This window comes from Equus quagga, chromosome 2, assembly GCF_021613505.1.
Source record: "Equus quagga isolate Etosha38 chromosome 2, UCLA_HA_Equagga_1.0, whole genome shotgun sequence".
In the NCBI taxonomy this organism is placed as follows: domain Eukaryota; kingdom Metazoa; phylum Chordata; class Mammalia; order Perissodactyla; family Equidae; genus Equus; species Equus quagga.
The window spans coordinates 60664669-60685884 of record NC_060268.1 but is presented as its reverse complement, the minus strand read 5'-3'; the positions used below and the strand labels follow the sequence as shown (position 1 = coordinate 60685884).

General features: G+C 38.3%; 1 protein-coding gene across 1 annotated transcript in view; it reads right to left on the bottom strand.

Annotated features, from left to right (window-relative positions):
* Window positions 1-21216, bottom strand: part of IQCH (IQ motif containing H) — a 176506-nt gene that overhangs the window by 105355 nt on the left and 49935 nt on the right. The window contains exons 5-6 of the mRNA XM_046653366.1: window positions 11891-12011; window positions 7434-7562 (exon numbers count right to left, since the gene is read on the bottom strand). Of these exons, the coding sequence (XP_046509322.1) occupies window positions 7434-7562; window positions 11891-12011 (250 nt within the window). The remainder of the gene's footprint in view (window positions 1-7433; window positions 7563-11890; window positions 12012-21216) is intronic.

The window sequence follows — 21216 nt, the reverse complement described above, 5'->3', positions numbered from 1 at the left end:
GGTGAGGAAGGCATGTCAAAAGCTGAGATAGGCCAAAAGCTAGGCCTCTCGTGTCAAACAATTAGCCAAGTTGTGAATGCAAAGGAAAAGTTCTTGAAGAAAATTAAAAGTGCTACTCCAGTGAACACATGAGTGACAGGAAAGCAAAACAGCTTTATTGCTGATATGGAGAAAGTTTTAGTGGTCTGGATAGAAGAGCAAACCAGCCACAACATTCCCATAAACCAAAGCCTAGTCCAGAGCAAGGCCCTAACTCTGTTCAACTCTATGAAGCCTGAGAGAGGTGAGGACGCTGCAGAAGAAAAGTCTGAAGCTAGTAGAGGTTGGTTCATGAGGTTTAAGGAAAGAAGCCATCTCCATAACATAAAAGTACAGGGTGAAGCAGCAAGTGCTGATGTAGAAGCTGCAGCAAGTTCTCCAGAAGATCCAGCTGAGATCATTAATGAAGGGGCTACACTGAACAACAGATTTTCAGTGTAGATATAACAGCCGTATAGTGGAAGAAGATGCTATCTAGGACTTTCATAGCTAGAGAAGAGAAGTCAATGCCTGGCTTCAAAGTTTCAAAGGACAGGCTGACTCTCTTGTTGGAGGCTAATGCAGCTGGTGACTTTAAGTTGAAGCCAGTCCTGATTTACCATTCCCAAAATCCTAGGGCCCTTAAGAATTATGCTAAATCTCCTCTGCCTGTGCTCTATAAATGGAACAACAAAGCCTGGATGACAACACATCTGTTTACAGCATGGTTTGCTGAATATTTTAAGCCCACTGTTGAGACCTACTGCTCAAAAAGAAAAAAATTCTTTTCAAAATACTACTGCCCATTGACAAGGCACCTGGTCACCCAAGAGCTCTGATGGAGACGCACAATGAGATTAATATTAATGTTGTTTTCATGCCCGCTAACACAACATCCATTGTGCAGCCCATGGATCAAGGTGTAATTTCAAGTCTTATTATTTAGGAACCACATTTCCTAAGGCTCTAGCTGCCATAGATAGGGATTCCTCTGATGGACCTGGGCAAAGTAAATTGAAAACCTTCTGGAAAGGATTCACCATTCTAGATTCCATTAAGAACATTTGTGATTCATAGGAAGAGGTCAAAATATCAACATTAACAGGAGTTTGGAAGAAGCTGATTAGTTGATTCCAACCCTCATGCATGACTTTGAGGAGCTCAAGGCTTCAGTGGAGGAAATAACTGCAAACGTGGTGGAAATAGCAAGAGAACTAGAATTAGAAGTAGAGCCTGAAGATGGGACTGAACCGCTGCGATCTCATGATAAAACTTGAATGGATGAAGAGCTGCTTCTTATGGATGAGGAAATAGTGTTCTCTTGAGATGGCATCTACTCCTGGTGAAGATGCTCTGAAGATTGTTGAAATATAGTATAAACTTGGCTGATAAAGCAGAAAGGTTTGAGAGGATTGACTCCAATTTTGAAAGATGTTCTATGTGGATAAAATGCTATCAAATAGCATTGCATGCTACAGAAAAATCATTTGTGAAAGGAAGAGTCAATCGATGTGGCACCCCAGCCTTCAGCAACCACCACCCTAATCAGTCAGCAGCCATCAACATCAAGGCAAGCCCCTCCACCAGAAAAAAAACAGAGATTATGATTCACTGAAGGCTCAGATGATGGTTAGCATTTTTTAGCAATAAAGTGTTTTAAAATTAAGATATGTACATTTTTAAGACATAATCTATTGCATACTTAATAATAATAAATTTTCCTGTAGATTCTACTTTAGCTGCATCCTACAAATATTTATACCTTGTGTTGTTATTTTCATTCGATTCAAAATATTTTTAAATATCCATATGACTTCCTCTTTGACCTATGGGTTACTTAGACGTGTGTTCTTTAATTTGCACATATTTGGGAGATTTCCCAGATATTTTTCTCTAATTGGTTTCTAGTTTAATTCTGTTATGGCCAGAGAGTATATTTTGTATAATTCCAATTCTTTTAAGTTTGTTAAGATTTGTTTTAAGGTCCAGAATATGATCTATTGTGGTGAATGTTCCAAGTGCATTTGAAATGAATTAGTGTTCTGCTGTTGTGCTTTTATGTTCTATAAATGTGTTAAAATTGGTTGATAGTGTTGTTCAAGTCTTCTATATTGTTACTGATTTTTTTTGTTTGTTTTCTAGTTCTATCAATTATTGAGAGAAGAGTGTTGGAATATCCAATTAAAGTTGTTGATTTGACTATTTTTTAAATTTCATTAATTTTTGCTTCATGGATTTCCAATCTCTGTTATGAGGTACACAATTTAGGATTGTTATATATTCTTCCTGAATTGGCTCTTTTATCACTGACATTTCTCTTTATCCTTGCTAATGTATCTTGTTTGTCTGATATTAATACAGTCAATCCAGCTTTGATTATTTTTTGCATGGTATATGATTGCCCATTGTTCTTTTTATTAATCTTTAATTTACATTTAATTGATGCCTTTTCTCATCATTTATTTTGGACTTCTTGTAAAAAACAAATTTTTAAATTTAGAATAATTTTAGACTCACAGAAAACTTGCTATATATCCTCATTCAATTTCCCCTAATGTTAACATATTTCCTTACTATGCATTTGTTAAAACTAAGAAACCAGCATTGGTATATTACTATTAACCAAATTCCAGTCTTCATTCAGATTTCATTAGTTTTTACACTGTCCTTTTAGTGTTCCAGGATCTGACCAGGATACCACATTGTATTTAATCATCATGTCTCCTTAGTCTCCTCCAGTTTGTGACAGTTTCTCAGTCTTTCTTTATTTTTCATGACCTTAATAGTTTTGAGGAATACTGGTCAGGTATTTTGTAGAATATCCTCAATTTGGGTTTGTCTATGTTTTTCTCATAGTTACACTGAGTTGAGGGTTTTTAGGAAGAATAACACAGAGGTGAAGTTCCCTCCTCATCACATCATATCAGGGGACATCACTGGTGACATTAACCTTGGTCATTGGGTTAAGGTAGGGTCTGCTAGGTTTCTCCACTGTAAATTTTCTATTTTTCCTTTTCCATATGCTTATTTGGATATGAGCAAGTAAGTCAAGGGAGGGAGAATTAAGCTCCACCTCTGGAGGGAGAAGTAACTACTTATATTATTTGGAATACTTCTGTAAGGAAAATTTGTTTCTTCTCTTTCTCCTTCTATTTTAACCTCTCTACATCTCTATATTTAAAATGAGTTTCTCATAGACCACATATAGTTGAGTCTTGCTTATTTATCCAATCTGACAATCTGTGTCTTTTAATTGGTGAATTTAGACCATTCACATTTAATGTACATACAGTCCTCACTTTTTACTGTTCCAATATGCACAAAATTGTTACCATAGTTTAGTTAAATAATGTCAGTCCTCCAACAATATGGTTCAAATTTCAGTTACTATAACATGTTAACTATGAGGAATGACATAAAGCACAAACTTTGCTGCTAAATCTTTGTTCCACAAATCCCTATGTAATAGCAAATAAAATCCAGCATATATAACCAAGACAATATATTCCAACTAATTGGAGTTATTCCTCAAATGCAGAGGGAATAAATAGGAGTGTCAGAGGAACCAGCTAAAGCAGATTTAAGCACCAGAGTCTCATAACATAATATGCAAAATGTCAAAGTTCCTATTGAAAATCACTTACCATACCAAGAACTGAGGAGATCTCAAAATGAATGAAAAAAGACAATGAATAGATACCAACATTAAGATGATAGAGATCTTAGAATTATCTGACAAATATTTCAAAGCAGACATCATAAAAATGCTTCCACAAGCAATTAGAAAAACACTTGAAACAAATGAAAAAATATAAAATCTCACCAAAGAAATAGAAAGCCTCCTCAAGAAAATAAAACATTTAAAGAGGAACCAAATTAAAATTTTAGAATTGAAAAATACAATTATCTAAATATAAATTTCAGGGGATGGCTCAAGAACAGAATAAAGGGGAGAGAGGAACCAGTGAACTAGAAGATAGAAAAATAGAAATTACCCAATCTGAAGAACAGGGAGAAAATAGATTGGGAAAAAAGTGAACAGAGCCTTAAGGACTGTGGGACTAGAGCCAGCACTTGTATCATTGTAGTCCCAGAAAGAGAGGGGATAGAAGACAAAGCTGAAAAAAGTACTCAAAGAAAGAATGTCTGAAAACTTCCCAAATTTGGCAAAAGACAAACCTGCAGATTCAAGAAACTGAGCCAAACTCAAACAGGAAAAAACCAAAGCAATCCACACCAAGACATAGTTAAACTTCTGAAAACTAAAGACAGAGAAAAACATCTTGGAAGCAGCAAGAGAAAAACAATACCTTACCTACAAGGGAGAAACAATTCAAATGACAGTGGATGTCTCATCAGAAACCATGGAGGCCAAAAGGAAGTGGCTCAACTTTTTTTTAAGTACTGAAAGAAAAGAAAACTGTCAACCCAGAATCCTCTACCTAGTGAAAATATCCTTTAGGGATAAAGAGGAAATCAAGGCATTCTAAGATGAAGAAAAACGAAGATAATTTGTCACTAGTATACCAATCCTAAAAGAATGGCTAAAGAAAATTCTCTAAATAGGAAGGAAATGATGAAAGAAGGAATCTTGGAACAACAGGAAGGAAGAAACAACACAGTAAGCAAAAATATGGATAAAAACAATAGACTTTCCTTTTCCTCTTGAGTTTTCTAAATTATATTTCATGGTTGAAACAAAAATTATAACACCATCTGATGTGGTTCTAAATGTATATAGAGGAAGTAAACATGCAACTATCATAAGACCCAGCAATTACACTCCTGGTCATTTATCATAAAAAAACAAAAACGTATGTTCATACAAAAACCTGTACACAAAGGTTTATAGCAGCTTTATTCATAGTAGCCAAAAACTGGAAACAACTCACCTGTCCTTTGACAGGTGAATGGTGTGACAACTGTGGTACATTCATACCATGAAATACTAGTCATCAATAAAAAGCAATAAATTACTGATATAAGCAACAACCTGCATGAATCTTCAGAGAATTATGCTGAGTGAAAAAAGCCAATCACAAAAGGTTACACACTATATGACTCCATTTATCTAACACACTTGAAATGATAAAATTATAGAAATGAAGAGCAGATTATTGGTTGCCAGGGAACAAGGGGGTGTGGGGTGGGAGGGAAGTGGGTGTGGCTATAAAATGACAACAGGAGGAACCCTTGTGGTGAAGGAAATGTTCTGTATCTTGGCTGTAGCAGTACCCCAGTTGTGATATTGTACTATGGTTTTACAATATGTTATTACTGGAAAAAACTGAGCTAAGAGTGTAAAGGATCTCTCCATGCTATTTCTTACAACTGCATGTGAATCTACAATTATCTCAAAATCAAGTTTAACTTAAAAAGACTCCAGCAGGAGAATGAAATGCCAAGCCATATAGTAGGAAAAATTATTTGCAATACATGCAACTGATAAAAGATTAGTATCCAGAATACACACATAATTCCTATAAATAACTAAGAAAAATAAAGACAACTCATTTTTTAAAAAACAGCTCAGGGTCTTAAATCACTTTACAAAAGAAGATACTCAAATGACCAATACAGATATCAAAAAAAAACCGCTCAACTTTATTGGTCACCAGGGAAATAGAAATTAAACCCACAAAGAGATACCACAATAGACTCTTCAGGATGGCTAAAATTGAAAAAAAAAAAAACAAAGCCTGAAATATCATGTTGACAAAGATATATATTATCTGAAATTCTCCTGTACTGCTAGTAGGAAAATAAATCAGTATAACCACCTTGGAAAACTGTTTGGCAATATCTACTAAATCTGAGCATATGTATATACTATGACTCAGCAATTCTACTTTTTGATATGTATCCAACAGAAATGCATACATATGTGCTTTAAAAGACATTTACAAGAATGTTCATAGTTCTTAATAACTCTACAGTATAAACTGTTGAAATTCCCATTAACAGTAGAATGGATACAAAATTGATGTACATTTATACATATTCTTTCATACATTCATACATATTTATACTTGATGCCTGTCTTTCCCTCATGCCTACCCATCAGCCAGTCCTCATGGCTCCACCTCCAAAATATAACCTGAATTTGTTCACTTCTCTTCATATCCACTGATACTATCCTCCCCAAATCCATCATTTCTGCATCCTAGCTAGCCAGAGAGGGGAAAGGAAAGGGGAAATGGTCCTTTCCTCTTAAGGGCACAGTCCAGACATTTCTCTTTCCACTTCCGCTTATATCCTCATTGTCCAGAACCTGTTTGCGTGGCACATCTAGCTGAAAGGAAGCCTGGGAAATGTTGTCTTTAGCCAAGATGACACGTGCCCACCCATGACTCTATTACTGTGGAGGTGGGAAAGAACGAATACTGAGGACAACTCATAGTCTCTGTTCTAGCCTACATCAGGTCACCACTCTCTACCTCTCCAGCCTCATCTCCTCCCTTTCTCTCTCTTGCTCTTGGACCTCCAATCACACTAGAGTTCTTGTTCATTCCCCCCTTAGTCCTCAGGGCTTTGTGCCTGTGCCGTCCTATATCTGAAATGCTCTTTCATAGATCTTTACATGACTGGCCCTTTTTCATCATCTGGATCTCATCTCAAGCCTCATACCTCTTCTGACAGACACTCCCTGACCCTTCCCTCACAAGCAAAGTAACCAATTCCTTATCACTCTCTAACCCATGTTGTTTTATTTTATTTCTAGCACTTCGCACTAGCTTAAATTCTCATTTGCTTACCTGCTTATTATCTGTATCTCCCACTAGAATGTAAACACCATGAGAGCAGAAATGTTGTCTGTCTTAGTCTCTGTTGCATCCCCAGCGCCTAAATGCTACCTCGGATAAAGCAAGCATTCAACAAATAGTTGTTGAACAGATGACTTAGTTTAGCCAAAACCCCTCATTTTATAACTGGGAAAGCTGAGGCCCAGAGAAATTAAATGGCTTGCCGGAGGTTCTGCAACTAGTCAGTAGATTTCAGGTTGGCGCTTTTGTTGAACACCCTATTCCATCCTGTTTCTTCTTTGGTCTTCTTCTATCATCTCACCTCTGACTATTCCTCTGAACTCCTGTGTCACTAGACTTTAACATCCATTTGGTTTTTATTCTATGCTACTTGTATTATTATTTATCTTTCTTATGTCTGTCTTGTTTTCCAAACCAAGCTGTAAGCTCCTTGAAAACACTAACCTTCTAACACAAAGAGCACACAGGCCCTCAACAGGTATTTTACAAAGAGACTAAACATACTTTACACAGTAAAATGAAACTCAGAATCATTACAACTTTCATCTTGTCCTATTATTGGAAATCAAAGTTGGATGCTAGAAGACTAGATTTTGGTGGGAGGCAACTTGGGTGTATCCCCAAATAAGCATACAGGCAAGACTGTCTCACCGGCAGCTGGAATCCTATGTGCTTCACCAAAATTATGCAGAGGAGCCGCTCTTGGTAAAACGGGTGGATTCTGAAAGGTAATCCTTGCTGTTGGTGGAATCAATCCTCGCTCTATCATACTTAAAACCCCTAAAAAGGAAGGTTAGAAGAACATGAATTTAACTCCAAGCATTTCCACAAAGTCCGAGCTCTATAGATTTCACAAGTGTGACTTATTCTATCCATTATCGTATTTGTGAGAGGACATCTAATGTCATGATCCTTTGCATGAAAGAAGAGCTATAGTACCTGTACATTTAAGCCTCATATTCTAACCCAAGAAAAAATGGCATTTCTAATAGTGGTATTATGAAATAAACTTGTACTATGATAATTGTATTTTAAGGTAGAAATATAATTTCAAGGTAAACTAAAACTTCTTCATGCTTACAACATTTTCAATTATTGATAATATTGTTATTCTTTAAAAAATTCGGAGAAATCAGATCACAGTTGTAATAACTAAGGAAATGTTTTGTTCTGAAAGAAAGAAAACCTGTGTGTTTAAAATTATGCCTCTGTTGTAACGTCATCTTTTATAAAAGAAAGAGTTATTTTTCGGTATTGCTCCTATCACCAGAAGATATGAATGCCCAAGTAGGTTACTTTAGTGTAACTGGGCAAAGTGGTTGGTATTAATGCAACTGATTTACAATGCCCAGAACTCATACTGTGTCAGCATAGCTGGTGCCAAAGCTTTTTAAGGACAAGAGGCATTGTAAAAAAAAATAAACAAATGAATAAATTAATGAGTAAATGAATAATTGAACAAAGCTTGCTGTCAGGGGCAAAATTTTCATTAAGGTGGATCTATTGTATTGAAGCCAGAAGCCCAGAAACTTGAGGAGTGCTTGACAGAAACTCGTGATAGGGCTGCAGCTTCTTGCTGCTCTCACGTCATAGAAAGAGAAGTAAAGAATTCTGGGTCTCAAGGAAATCCTAGATACAAACCGCGTGCCAACCTGGACTAAGCCAAAGAAGTTGTCATACACTCTAAGAGGGACAAATATCGTTTCCCTCGGCTTTACGGCCTCTATGACTATATTATGTTGTTATTAAGGATGTGGAAGTCTAGTGTTCTAGGAATTCAGAAGAATGATCACTGAGGGATCCGAGAGCTGAAGAAGACTTCACTGGTAAAACAATGATTCCAAAGAGAAATCTTCAGTTTACTCACTGCGGAATCATTTGGGGGGAGAATTTCTTATTAAAAATGGAGATTCCTGGGCTCCATCCCAGACCTGTCCAAATTTCTGAGGCCGGGCCTGGGAATCTGCATTTTTGAAGCCTCCAGGAAATAGTTGTGCTCCTTGAAGTTTGAGAACCACTGGAGCTTGGGCCCAGTAATCTACACTTTAAATGAGCATCCAAGTCAATCTTGTGTACTCTTAAAACTTAAGAACTACCAATCCAGAGTGTAACTCGTCAAGCCCTTTTTGAAATTAGTACTTCATTAAAAAATTTTTATAACACCAAATTTAACTACTTTAAAATATTAAGACTAATTCTTTGTCCTCACAAATATTTTCCACCTAGAGATATCAAATCCCATTTCCAAGAGCTATGTCTGCTTTGCAGGTATGAAAAACAGTGCTCCCTCTAACTCAGTATACTTTAATTACCAGAGTTAGTTTCACTCTCTGAGAATCCCAAAGAATATAAGCCTGATTTTAACCCTTGCTTTAGCACTGGTTGAAGCAATTCATTTAATTTTAGACAAACACACATGTTCACATTTACCATTGGAAGGAAAAATCTAAGACTTCAGAATAAGCCAAAGAGATTACCGGATATCTTTTCATTGAAGTGCTGGAACCTCTGGAGATTATCTGATCCTATAATCACCTTTGGTTTTGATTAGTTTATTTTACAGTTCTGTAGAGATTAAAGTTAATTTATGGAAAACTGAAAGCAATGCAAATAATTTTTGTTTATGCACATGCAAATAAATTCTGTCACATGGAGGGGCAATTCTTCCCACCCCTGCCAAAAGCCAGTTTTGCATCCATTTGCAAATCTATTTCAGTATTCTTGATTTATAAATGTCTCTGATGTTTGGATTCTCCTTTGAATCAACTGTAACATCTTACTGGTTCCCTTACTTAATGAGTTAAACAAAATCTTTGACATGCATTCATTTTATATTTATATGATATTTATGATTTTACTTTAAGGAATATATATCCTTTAAGAATTTTAGAGATTCCACCAAAGCGAGCCAAAGATTCATCTGAAATTGCTGGAAAAGGTGCACCTCACAGGGAACCAAGCACAGATACGTATTTTCTTGGCTCCCACAGCTAAGTTCAAAGTGGTGATAGAACTTTGTTGACACTGTTTTTCTAATTTTAGTATTACTCTCTATTAATTTTGTGTCTTGTTTTTATTTTTGGTTTGTTTATGGTTGAGAAATTATTTCTTGTTGGTAGCTACGATGAGTGGGGATTTGGTGATCTCTGTAAATGGATTAACGTCTTATAGAGAGCTATTTCCTGTTGAGTGAGAGACAATAAAGAATATAGTTACAAAAAACATAATCATCTATGAAGGAGAAAGACAGATAGTGAGGAAGTGACTTTTACAGGCAGAGATAAAGGCGCTTGTGAAGGCCTGATAGGAAAATGCGATGGCCGGATAAGGAAGAGAGAAGGTCCGCGCGGCTGGAGCGCAGAGATAGCAGAGTGGGATGAGAACGGGGTGAAGGCCAGGTCAGCCATGCCTTCTCTATGGAGTTTAGGGTTTATTTTAAGATCAGAGAGCAACCTTCCCGAGGTCACACAGAGCCTGAGTCGAAAATGTGGTCTGTGTACTGTGAGACACACATTCTTAACCATTAAAAAAAAACAAAGAAAGTAAGCTGTCTTTTTTGAATTTAGCAAGATAATTCAAGAAAAAGTTGGGAAGTTTGCCATACATTTTTCAAAATGATTCTCTCTTTTGCATGTTGTTAATCTTTCAACTCATGTAGGACTTGTGTAGACCTGGAATGAGGCTTAAATGACATTTAAGAGCATCAGGAACATGTGAAAAACCTAGACACTGCATCTGCATTTCTGCAGCTTGTGCTTTCCTGACGCTCATATTACCTTGCACAGTACCAGACATATGGCAAGTACGTAATAAATATATGTTGATTAATTACAAATATTATGGTAGGCCATGTGTTCTCTGGTAGATAATTGAGGGATGAAAATGTAATTTTTTTCTGGACCAAGTTGCCATAGTTCTAGATTTATCTTTGCTTTGCAGCAATTTTTTTATTGTGTTTACTGCTAAAGCAAGGGTGGATCAATTGATTCATTCATTCACCCTAATCTGATCCAGGAAGAATACAAGATGATACTAAAACAAGAAATAGAAACTCTGCTGGAGTTTTTTGGTGTTCCCAAGGAGTAGATATTATGCAAACTAACTAAAAGCCTATGTCACAAAGATTTCTGAACAAGAATGGTTCCTAACTAGGCAAGTAATAGTTACAGTTGCCGGAAGCTTAACAAATTCAGACTTAGGCCGATGCTGAGTTCTCTTGAGTTTTGCTGCACCTCCACCTCCAGTCGAACAGTCAGAAGATAAAGGAGCTCCAAGATGGAGCTCTTTAAATCTCCAGGTGCCAGAAGAACCCTTGGGAACCACAGGTCCAAAAGACTCCAGACAGCAGATAGAAAGTGAGAGAGGAATAATTAAAGACCATCTCACTTGGCTATATTTGAGATATGAAAGGGGACCCGCTTAGGCATTCTTTAACACTTCAGCCAATTAAATTAAGTAGCAGGGAGAGGTAAAGAGGGTTACACTGAGGACACTCAGTCCTTAGTCATCCATTCACTTACTCTTTCATTTGCTTATTCATTCAACCAATAGTTAGTATCTACCAAATATTAGATATGGCTCTAGGCACTGGGGATACGGAGATAAAAGTGATATGATCTTTTGCTTAAAAACTAGAAATCCACTGGTTTCACAAAGACTGGAATTTAGACCAAGACTTGTATGGTTTAAATGCTAATTACATTAACACTAGCTTCCGATTTCTGCATAATAGTATATTGAAATAAATTTTCTAAATGCTACCAGAATAGCCTCAAAAGCTATCTGTTCAGAAGCTTGAAAAATTCTAATAATGTCACTTAAATGCAATAATAATTTTAATACATAACACCAATGTCTAAATAAATATTAAATCCATAGAATGATGGATTTTAGAGGTGGAAGGGACTCCAGTGATCATCGAGTCCAACCTTCTGATTTACAGAGGAGGACACCCAGGCCAGAGGGAGGACCTGACTTGTCTGAGGTCAACCAGGACAACTAGTGGCTGAGCCCGAATTCAAACCTAGACCTCCGATTCCACCTCAGCACTCTTTCCCTTCCACATACACACATTCCTGCACACATAAAGTGGCCATTGAATCACTCACCTTTACTGGCGTCCTCTTGTAAGACCGGTACGGGGATGAAATAGGGACTTGTGCGATGAGAAGCTGGCAGAACCGTGAGGTTGGAAGTGGTGGACCCTTTTATTAACTTCTGAACCTTCACCTAGATGATCCAAAATTTGTTTTCAGCAGACATTTTTGCTTTCAAAATGAACACAGTTTTCTTCTTGTAAACAATAAATAAGATTATGAATAGTTTCATTAAGTTTTAATAAAGGAGTAATATCAGCTCCAATTTTATTGCTCATGAGTTCCCGGTGCTATTGTCTACTGTCAGGAGTTTGTGTAATTTAAAATAGTTAATTAAATCCAATTAACATGTTGTGATTTCCATATGCAAAGTCAAGATAGTAGTTAATAAAGGAACTATTAAGATTTTGTTCAATTTTAATGACTTCAATATAAAAGCGCTAAATCTTGACAGAGGAGGTTTTGAATACAGCAAAGTTTTGTACAGGCAAATTCCCCAGGAGATGCATATTAGTGTTTTGAGGGTAAAAAAAAGAACTGGGAGAATTTAAAGATAAATATATCAGTCAACATTAACAGTTAAAGATGAACTCGTGCAGATTTCAGAAATGGTTAAAGACATCATGACTGGATCAGTTACAGGAGATAATTACTTTTCCTAAAGTCACAAAATGCTTTTATTATAGTTATGAAATATGGATTGTTTCTATTAAATGGTTTCTAGATTTTAAAGATGATATGTGTTGCATATAAATCACACTTGCTTTTGGACCCAAGGACGCTATTTTTACCTTTATTACAGGAGGTTATGAATTACCTGGGTCCTCTCAGCAGGGGAGATGCAACTGTTTGGTATTTATAGACCGATTTAAATTTTCAAGTCATTTTCCAAACATTAATTAATTTGCATAACTTCCAAGGGAACCAGGTTAACAGTTCGCTATTTAGCTAATAAAGAATCAAGACAGAAAGGTCACACAGTCTACTAGACGTACGCCGATCATTTCAGGATTTAAGACAACCTTAAGACTAATCTGATTTTACATTAGTGAAGTTTGCCGTCAGACTCAGTTGTACTGCACCTTATTGCTCATCAAGGTCATGGTGACCTTAGGGAAAAAGAAAGGGAAGTTTCATCAAGACTGAGGGGAGAAAATCACTGTACAAAATAAATCTGTACCAGGTGAGAAATGTCTGCGTGGACAGAGTTGTTAAGATCCCCTGCCAGGAGGTGGTGCTTAAGGGAAACTATGAGCAGCAACCACCCCGTGAACACTGAGCCCTTTGATGATGTTTGGTGAGGACAGTTTAAAAGGACTGTAAATAGTCGTTGGAAAGAGTAGGAAAGAGTAGACAGGAGTAACAGGAAAGAGTGGGCCGTCAGCGCAGTCTGTTTCCTTCCAGGAGAGTTGGAAGAGGAACGGGGGGGCTGCCAAGGCCTTGCCTTGACGAGGGTGAGGAGCCCACATGCACACGGTGTTATCATGGAACATCCGTCTTGCCGAACCGCCTTGGTCTCTTTTCCTCATCCTCAGCTCTCCTCTCCCCACCTCACCTCCAGGCCTGAGTAGCTCCCAGAGGCTCCTCTACTCAGGGAGGCTGAGATAATCGCCCCGGGTACTGTCCTCCAGACACGGCATCAACATAGCCGGGGATGTGCAGTGTCAAAAATGGCAGGGTCTCCACCGCTCTGACAGACCTCAGGGTCAGGGAGGCAAAGGTAAACCGGAGGAAGAGAGAGATTCAACTGAAAGAAAATTGTGGAGCATTGTGAAGATGTAAAATATAGGTTTGGCAGTTTCAGGACACACGGCATCGTTTATCTGGATTTTCTAAATGACTTTGATAAAGCACATCTGACAACCTGCTCGTGAAAGCTAAAGCCGCGGGACCCATCATAAAACACAGTGTAAAGTAAGCCACAAAGGAGAAGGTGGAAGGCGGGTGATACTCGGATTCTGTCAGGCAGTCTGCACGTTCAAGTTGCTGGCTTCTTTAAATTGTGTCAATCTCAACAATGTAAAAGCCAGACCCCAGGGCTGTGCTGAAAAGGCAGCGAGGGGTGTGTGTGTGTGTGCGCGCGTGTAGGAGGGGAGGGTTACACTTGGGAGTGTGTTGCTTGGTTGGAAGGAGAAGGAATGTAACAACCTTCAGCATTTACTGAGCACTTACTATATAACCCTAACTGTAATGCGATAAGCATTAAATTTCACGAGCAATGGAAAAGCTAAGGGGTCTGGGAGTGCAGAAGAGGGACTAATTATCTGCGCCTGCTGGTATCGCAGACGGCTTTGCAATGGCTCTCAGCCCTGGCTGTATATTAGAATCACTCAAGGAGCTTTTAAAAATACTGCTGCCTGGGCCCCAACCCTGGGCAATTAAATCAGAATAGCTGGGCTGGAGCCTGGGCCTCCATACTTTTATAAAGCTCCCCCCAGTGATTCTGACGTGCAGCCAAGGCTGAGGATGCGATTATAGGTAGAAAGAACGGCAGCAACAAAGCAAAATAGCATACAAATGCGTGAAGATGTCATCGAAGGTGAGGAGCCCTATGTGGCTGGAGTATGGTGTGGGCGTGAGGAGGAGGGCAGGGTCAGGGATGAGACTGGACCAGAAGGTGGAGATTAACGCAAGTGAAAGAAACCAGCTTTATGAATGTGCTGGTTGCCTAAGAGAAGTCGAATATCACCTGCTCTGGCTTCTCCTTTGTGTCGTGCCTTATATTTTATGCTGGAGCCATGCCTTGTAGTCTGTATAATATGATATGGAATATAATACTATAAAAGAATCATATTATAAATAGAACAATGTCCCTTATATCTGGTATTTCATTACTATTTCCAAAACTCTATCACTCTATGTCTAAACCTTCTGTAATAGCTTAAAATTTTCTCAAAATTTAAAAAATATAGAAAAGCTTAAAGAAGAAAAGAGCAATCATATTCCTGTCAGCCAGAATTAATCATTGTTACTATCTTGGTATATTTGCTTCCAGTGTTTTCACATAGAAAACCCATTCTATTTTATTATTCTGGTAAAAATGATATATGCTCATTATAAAGATTCCAAATAATGCAGAAAAACACAAAGATGAAAGTTTAAGAAACCTTGCCAAATATCATTAGGTGATCCATTATCCTCGACATCTCTAGGATGATTGATAGATCGTTTTATAAAAATAGGATTTATATTACATTATTAAACTTAATTTGACATGAATTTAATAGGAGGAGAAAGGGCTGAATTAAACGCAAATTATTAAACCTCAAAGAAATATTTCTTTACTACAAGATTCTTGTGAGTTAAAAAGATTCCACTGCAAGGATTGACAAATTTTTTCTTAAAGGGCCAGATAGTACATATTTTAGGCTGTTCAGATCTGTTGTTATATATATATATTTTTTTTTAAAAAAGCAGCATAAATAATATGTAAACAAATTGGTGACGCTGTGTTCCAATGAAACTTTGTTTACAAAAACAAGTGGTCGGTCCTCAGGTAGTAGTTTGTGGACCCTTCTCTGAATTAAAGGTGATTATGAAAAAACAATAAGTTTTTTTATCATGTTTTTATTTTGGATAGCATATCCCAGCTTCAAAAGATGAGCACATTAGAACTCTCTTGCTACTCCCCTCTCCTCTCTCTCACCTCCCAATTTTTGATCATATTATTTTACATTGTCCAGATTTATGCTCTTCACACTCTGTTCTCCAGGCATAACTGCTCTGATCATGTCGTGTTAGTTCTACGTGTAGATGGACCCAATGCTCGCCAGCAGCTCTTTATGTCACGGCTTCTCTATACTTGACATCTTTATTTTGACTGACTTCTTGATTGACTGGCTTTGGTTATCGAGCAGTTCCTTCCGACAAGTGTTCATGGGCATTTTACTTCCCTGAGCCTTTATACTTGAACTATGTCTGGGGTCATCCCTTCTTTTCTCAAAACCTTGTAGATGCTGCACCATTGTCTTCTACAAGGAATACTGTGAACTCTGAGGCCAGCCCCACTGTTTGCCCCTGGTAGGTGATTTTTCCTTCTGCCTGGATGTCTGAAGCATTCTTTGTCTTTGAAGTTCAGATGTTTAACTAGGAAATACCTTTAAATCAAATTTTCCAAATCAAATTTTCCTGAGAGTCAATGTTTTCTTTCCATCTGCAGATTCAGCTCTTTCTTAACTTCTGGAAAATTTTCCTCTATCCTATCACTGGATACATCTTCTCTTTCATTTGCTGGGTTCTCTGTTTTGGGAACACTAAATGTTATTCAATGTTGGCTCATCTTTATCTTTCGTACTGTGGTACCTAACTATTCATTCTCTCCTGGTACCTTTTAGAATAGAACAACCTGAGTTTTAGCTAAGCTCGTGGCTATCCAGTTACAGACTATATTTCCCAGTGTCCCCTGTGGCTAAATGTGGACGTGTGACCAAATTCAGGCCAATAAGATGTGAGCAGAAGTGATATGTGTAACGTCTGGGTCATCTCCTTAGAGTGCTTGCCCTGGACCCTTCTCATCCTTCCTCTGGGCTGAACCATGGGTGTGGAGAGGAGCCACCTTCAACCCTGGGAATGAGAAGGTCTGGAACCACAGCAAGAGGAGATGATGGAGCACCAAGATACAAGGAACCATGGCTTGGACGACTTCCCGGGGCACAGCTGTCCTGCCAGCCTTGAACTCCTTGCCTGTGGACTGTTTTGTGAGTGAGAAATAAACTAATTTATTTAAGGCTTTATATTTTTGGATTTCCTTGTTACAGCAGATTAGCCTGTAGCAAATTAATATGCATATCTCTTAGCTTCTAATTAATTTCCTTTATCGTTCCCCTCTGCATTTAGTGTGCTTACAGTCTTTTCTCCATGTCAATATTTCAATATTCAGCAGTGTCTGTTCTGTTCTTTCTATTTAGGGTTTATTTATTAGTTCCATAAAGTATTTTTGTATTCAATTTGTTTCCTTATGTCTGCAACCTCCCTTTTAATCTCATTCTGCTAGTTTATCATCTCACGGTTGAACTCCAATTTATGCTCCTCTCAAGCTGCGCTATAATGTGAAGAAATTGTGAGAAAATTCCTTCTGTTCTTTGAGTTATGCTTGTTTTCTGGGTGACTCTTTGTCTTTTGCAGCCCATGGTTCTCCCTCCCTCCCTGCCCGCCTTTCTTTTGTTGGTTGTGGGTGAAATACTGACACTCATATAACAAATCAGCACAGTCGCCGTGTCATTTCTCTTCCCCTTGCACACACTTGGGCAGCTCTGCCCAGACATTCTGCTTGCTCTGATGTAGTACGTCCTCGCCCATTGTCTGGCACCAGTGTGTTTTTCCCTCCCAGCAACACGTGAGAACTGGGTATTCTGGGTTTTCTCCACCTGTCTGTGACCTGCGGGCTGGGGTGGGGCAGCCTTCGTTTTAGGTCCTACGCGGTCTTTGTTAAACTATTTAGGCCCTCCTCACTCCCCCGAGAGTCTATGAACATCCTGTATCAGGGTTTGCCCTGCCTGGTTGAGGATGAAGCCATCCCTCTCTACCCCCACCCCAGCGGCTTTGGAACATTTCTGTGGCGTCCTGAAGACTTCACTTCTCTCAGGAAGAATCAGACACATCACTTTCCAATTTACCTGTTTCTTCCAAGTCCCCTTGTCAGAAGGGAAATAAGGATCCCTCCTTGATGGTTTTCTCTCCAGATTTTGTAGCATTCCTGAGAATCCCAACATTTTGATAATTTACCAGTAGTATTTCTGAAGGGATTAGGATCAAAGCTATGCTGTACCCCTCTACTCTGATCCAGAATCTTCTGCTTGGTGAATTTAAAAAATTATGTGCAACCTGCATGACTTTTTTTCTGCAACTCTACCCCAATCCTCCTCCCCATATTATGAATAGGGAAACTAAAGATTGGGAGGGAAAAATAACTAGGGCACTCATCTAAACTGCCTTTTAGTCCAGACGCAGAACCACAAACGCACGTCACCACTTCACGGCCCAGGTGCTTTTTACTGTATTTTCCTGCGTCCTGAGTTCTTGAACCTTTAGAGCCAAACACAGCTCAGGTCGTCGGCTCTACTCCTGTGTCCTGAGAGTGAAGTCCTCCCGCTGTCTCCTGTCTCCCTCCTTTCCCTGTGCCACGCAGCTTAGATACAGCAGGAGTCTCACTTTCTCTCAGACTCAGGATTACCAGCATTCTTGAAGCTAGAAGAAAAACTCCCTGGAGAGGCATCTGTAGCATAAAAGCAAAAATCCAGCGCGTGGAGCGCTGAATTTGAGTCCTAGCTCTGTCCTTTAATTAGCAATATACAGCGAGTAAGTCATGTAACTTCTCTGAGTCTCAGTTACATCTTCTGTAAAATAGAGATATTCTTATCTCCAGGGCAGCTGAATTTTACGTACAGGGTCTATTCCCGGAGGTGTTTCCTAATTCTGAACTCACATAATTCAAGACAGCCACACAAAGAATGGCAGGTATGGAAAGGACTGCTGGCTGATCTTCAGTGTGCTACCCAGCCAGAAACGATATTTCCCAGCTTCCCTTGTAGCTTTATATGTCTTTTCTGGCCAGTGGTAAAGAATCGTAGTGATTTGACTCACTGGAATACAGACGTGACGGTGGTAGTGTGGCAGCCATCTTAAATCAAAGGTGGAAAACTGCCTGTTCCGGAGGACAGAGCAACAAAATGGAAAGTGCATGGGTGCTGGCGCTGTAGAGCTGCTGTATCAGTCACCAGCTGCTTATGCTCAAACTACGAGGCGAGAGAACATCACTGTCCTGTTTAATCTACTGTTATTTGTTACGTTTGCTGAACGCTTATCCTAAATAACACAGGGTATTTTTATTTACTCAAGTAGTGCCTCTCTGCAGAAACTTCAGTGTAAATATATCTTACTACTCAGACTGTACCAGCTTTGAAAAAAACCGAAATTTTGTTTTATTTTTTAAATTTGGAGGTCTGAATTATTTCGAACTTTGTGTATAAAGCAATAATTTATTATTGTTATTTTACATCATAGTATTTCAGATTTATATAATCCAATTTCAGATAAAATTCAGTATCACTGATCTTCCGTAAGGCTGTCGTGAGGAAATAATGAATTAATATATGGAAATACATAACAAACTTTTTTTTTCACAACAGAAATTGGGGGGTTTTTTGACCACAAATATTTTATTGCAGTATAACATTCATTTTTGAAAAGCCACTAGTCATAAGGTCATCAGTTGGTACGTTTCTCATGAAGCTGACACGCTGGGTAACCAGCATCCGGAGCAAGAAAGAGCATTCCGAGCAGCTCAGAGGCCCCCCTTGTGCTCCCTTGCAGCGGCTGCCATAACTCAGAGGTCGCCACTGTCCTGAATTCCAGTACCAGCTATTATTTTTCTGTTTTCAAACTTTACATAAATGGATTATTATAGTATGTATTCTTTTCTATCTGGCTTTTTTCTTTTTTTCTAAACTTTTTTTTTTTTCAAAGATTGGCACCTGAGCTAACAGCTGTTGCCAATCTTCTTTTTTTTTCCTGCCTTTTCTCCCCAAAGCCCCCTGGTACATAGTTGCGTATTTTTAGTTGTGGGTCCTTCCAGTTGTGGCATGTGGGACGCCGTCTCAGCATGGCCTGATGAGTGGTGTCATGTCTGCTCCCAGGATCCGAACCAGAGAAACCCTGGGCCGCTGAAGCAGAGTGCGTGAACTCAACCACTCGGCCACGTGGCCAGCCCCTGACTTTTTTCTTTTAAAATTGGTGTGAGAGTTATCCATATTGTGTCTAGCGGTATGTTCACACCATGAAATTTTAAGTCTTGATTTTGAGTTATAAATTATACTTATGCCAGTAAGACTTGAGCCTCCAAGCTCCCACTTTTTTGCATTGCTTATAATGTTCCTTCTAGAATGTTCTCTCTCAGCTCTGGCTAGTAAATTCCTATCATCTTTTGACAACTAGCTTAAAGGTAACCTCCTCTAGGAAATAACCTCTGATCTCTTCCTCCTCTGGGTTCCTACAACTTGTTTTGTACTTCTCTCATTACATTTACAACATATATTGTAAGAATTTGTATAGTACCCTGGAGGCATTACATAATTCAGAACTCATCTGATTGTCTTATTCTCTCATTTAAAGAAGGAATAGAGCAAAAGAATATTTTAACAAATCCAACCACTTAAGATTTATTGGGAAGGAGCAATTAACATAGACATATTAATAGCAAATATTTTCCTTTTTGATAAAGATAATACAATGGCAAGACTAAATAATAGCTTAGTTACCCTGTGGTAATGGTGGAGTAGCTTTTAATAGGCTGTCCTCCTGAAGATAACAATTATAAACTCTGGCTAAAATATTTTTTAAAAACAACTTTTTGAAGGTACTGAGATAAACTGAAAACATGCAGAAGCTGGAAGGGAGATGATCTTGAACTGCAACAGCTGAGATTTATGTGTGTGTGACTTTGGGCCCGGAAGTACTCCTCAGTCCATGAGATGCAGAGTGGCTATAATTCAAGAAGAAGGGCCCAGTCTTACTGGCTAGAGAAGTAAGAGGATGGAGTTTATGGCTTTCATAAAGGCTGAAAATAAGGGGGAATCTAGGAAGGAGGAAGTTGCAAGGGAGGGATCCAAAATTTACAAATAAAGGTCATACAAGTCCTTGGCTTTGAGCGACACATATATGGAAGAGATTCTAAGGAGCCCAGCAAAGGTGCAACAGTTAATGATTTGAAAAAACTGAGCAGTGATTTCAGCTGCTACTCACCAAGGATAGAGTTTGGAATGTGAGTCTAGTCAAATTAATTGGCTGCTTGAATAATAATGAGCACATAGAGCAAGGTAACGGAATTCAGAGTCTGTACAACACGTTGTTTATAACGTCCATAACAATAAAAAGTTATTGCATATACAAAGAAACAGGAAAATGTCCACACAAGAGAAATAGTCATCAATAGAAACAGACCCTGGAGGTAATGGATAAGTTTATGGTATAGGTTGTGGTGATGGTTTCATGGGTGTATACTTATCTCCAAACTCATCAAGTTGTGTACATTAAATACATACAGCTTTTTGTATGTCAATCATACCCTAATCAAGTAGGTTTTCAAAAAAGAAAGAAATAGATGTCAAGATGAACTAGAGAGTAGAATTAGCAGATAAAGACTTTAAAGCTGTTGTTATACATATTTTAAAGAACTTAAAGGGAAATATGATCATAATGAAATATTGGATGGAAAATCTCGACAGAGAAATGAAAACTATAAAAAAGAACCAAATGGGAATTCTAGAACTGAAAATTAAAATATCTGAAATGAAACAGCTTGATAGCAGATTGGAGTGGGCAGAAGAGAATGTAGTGAACTT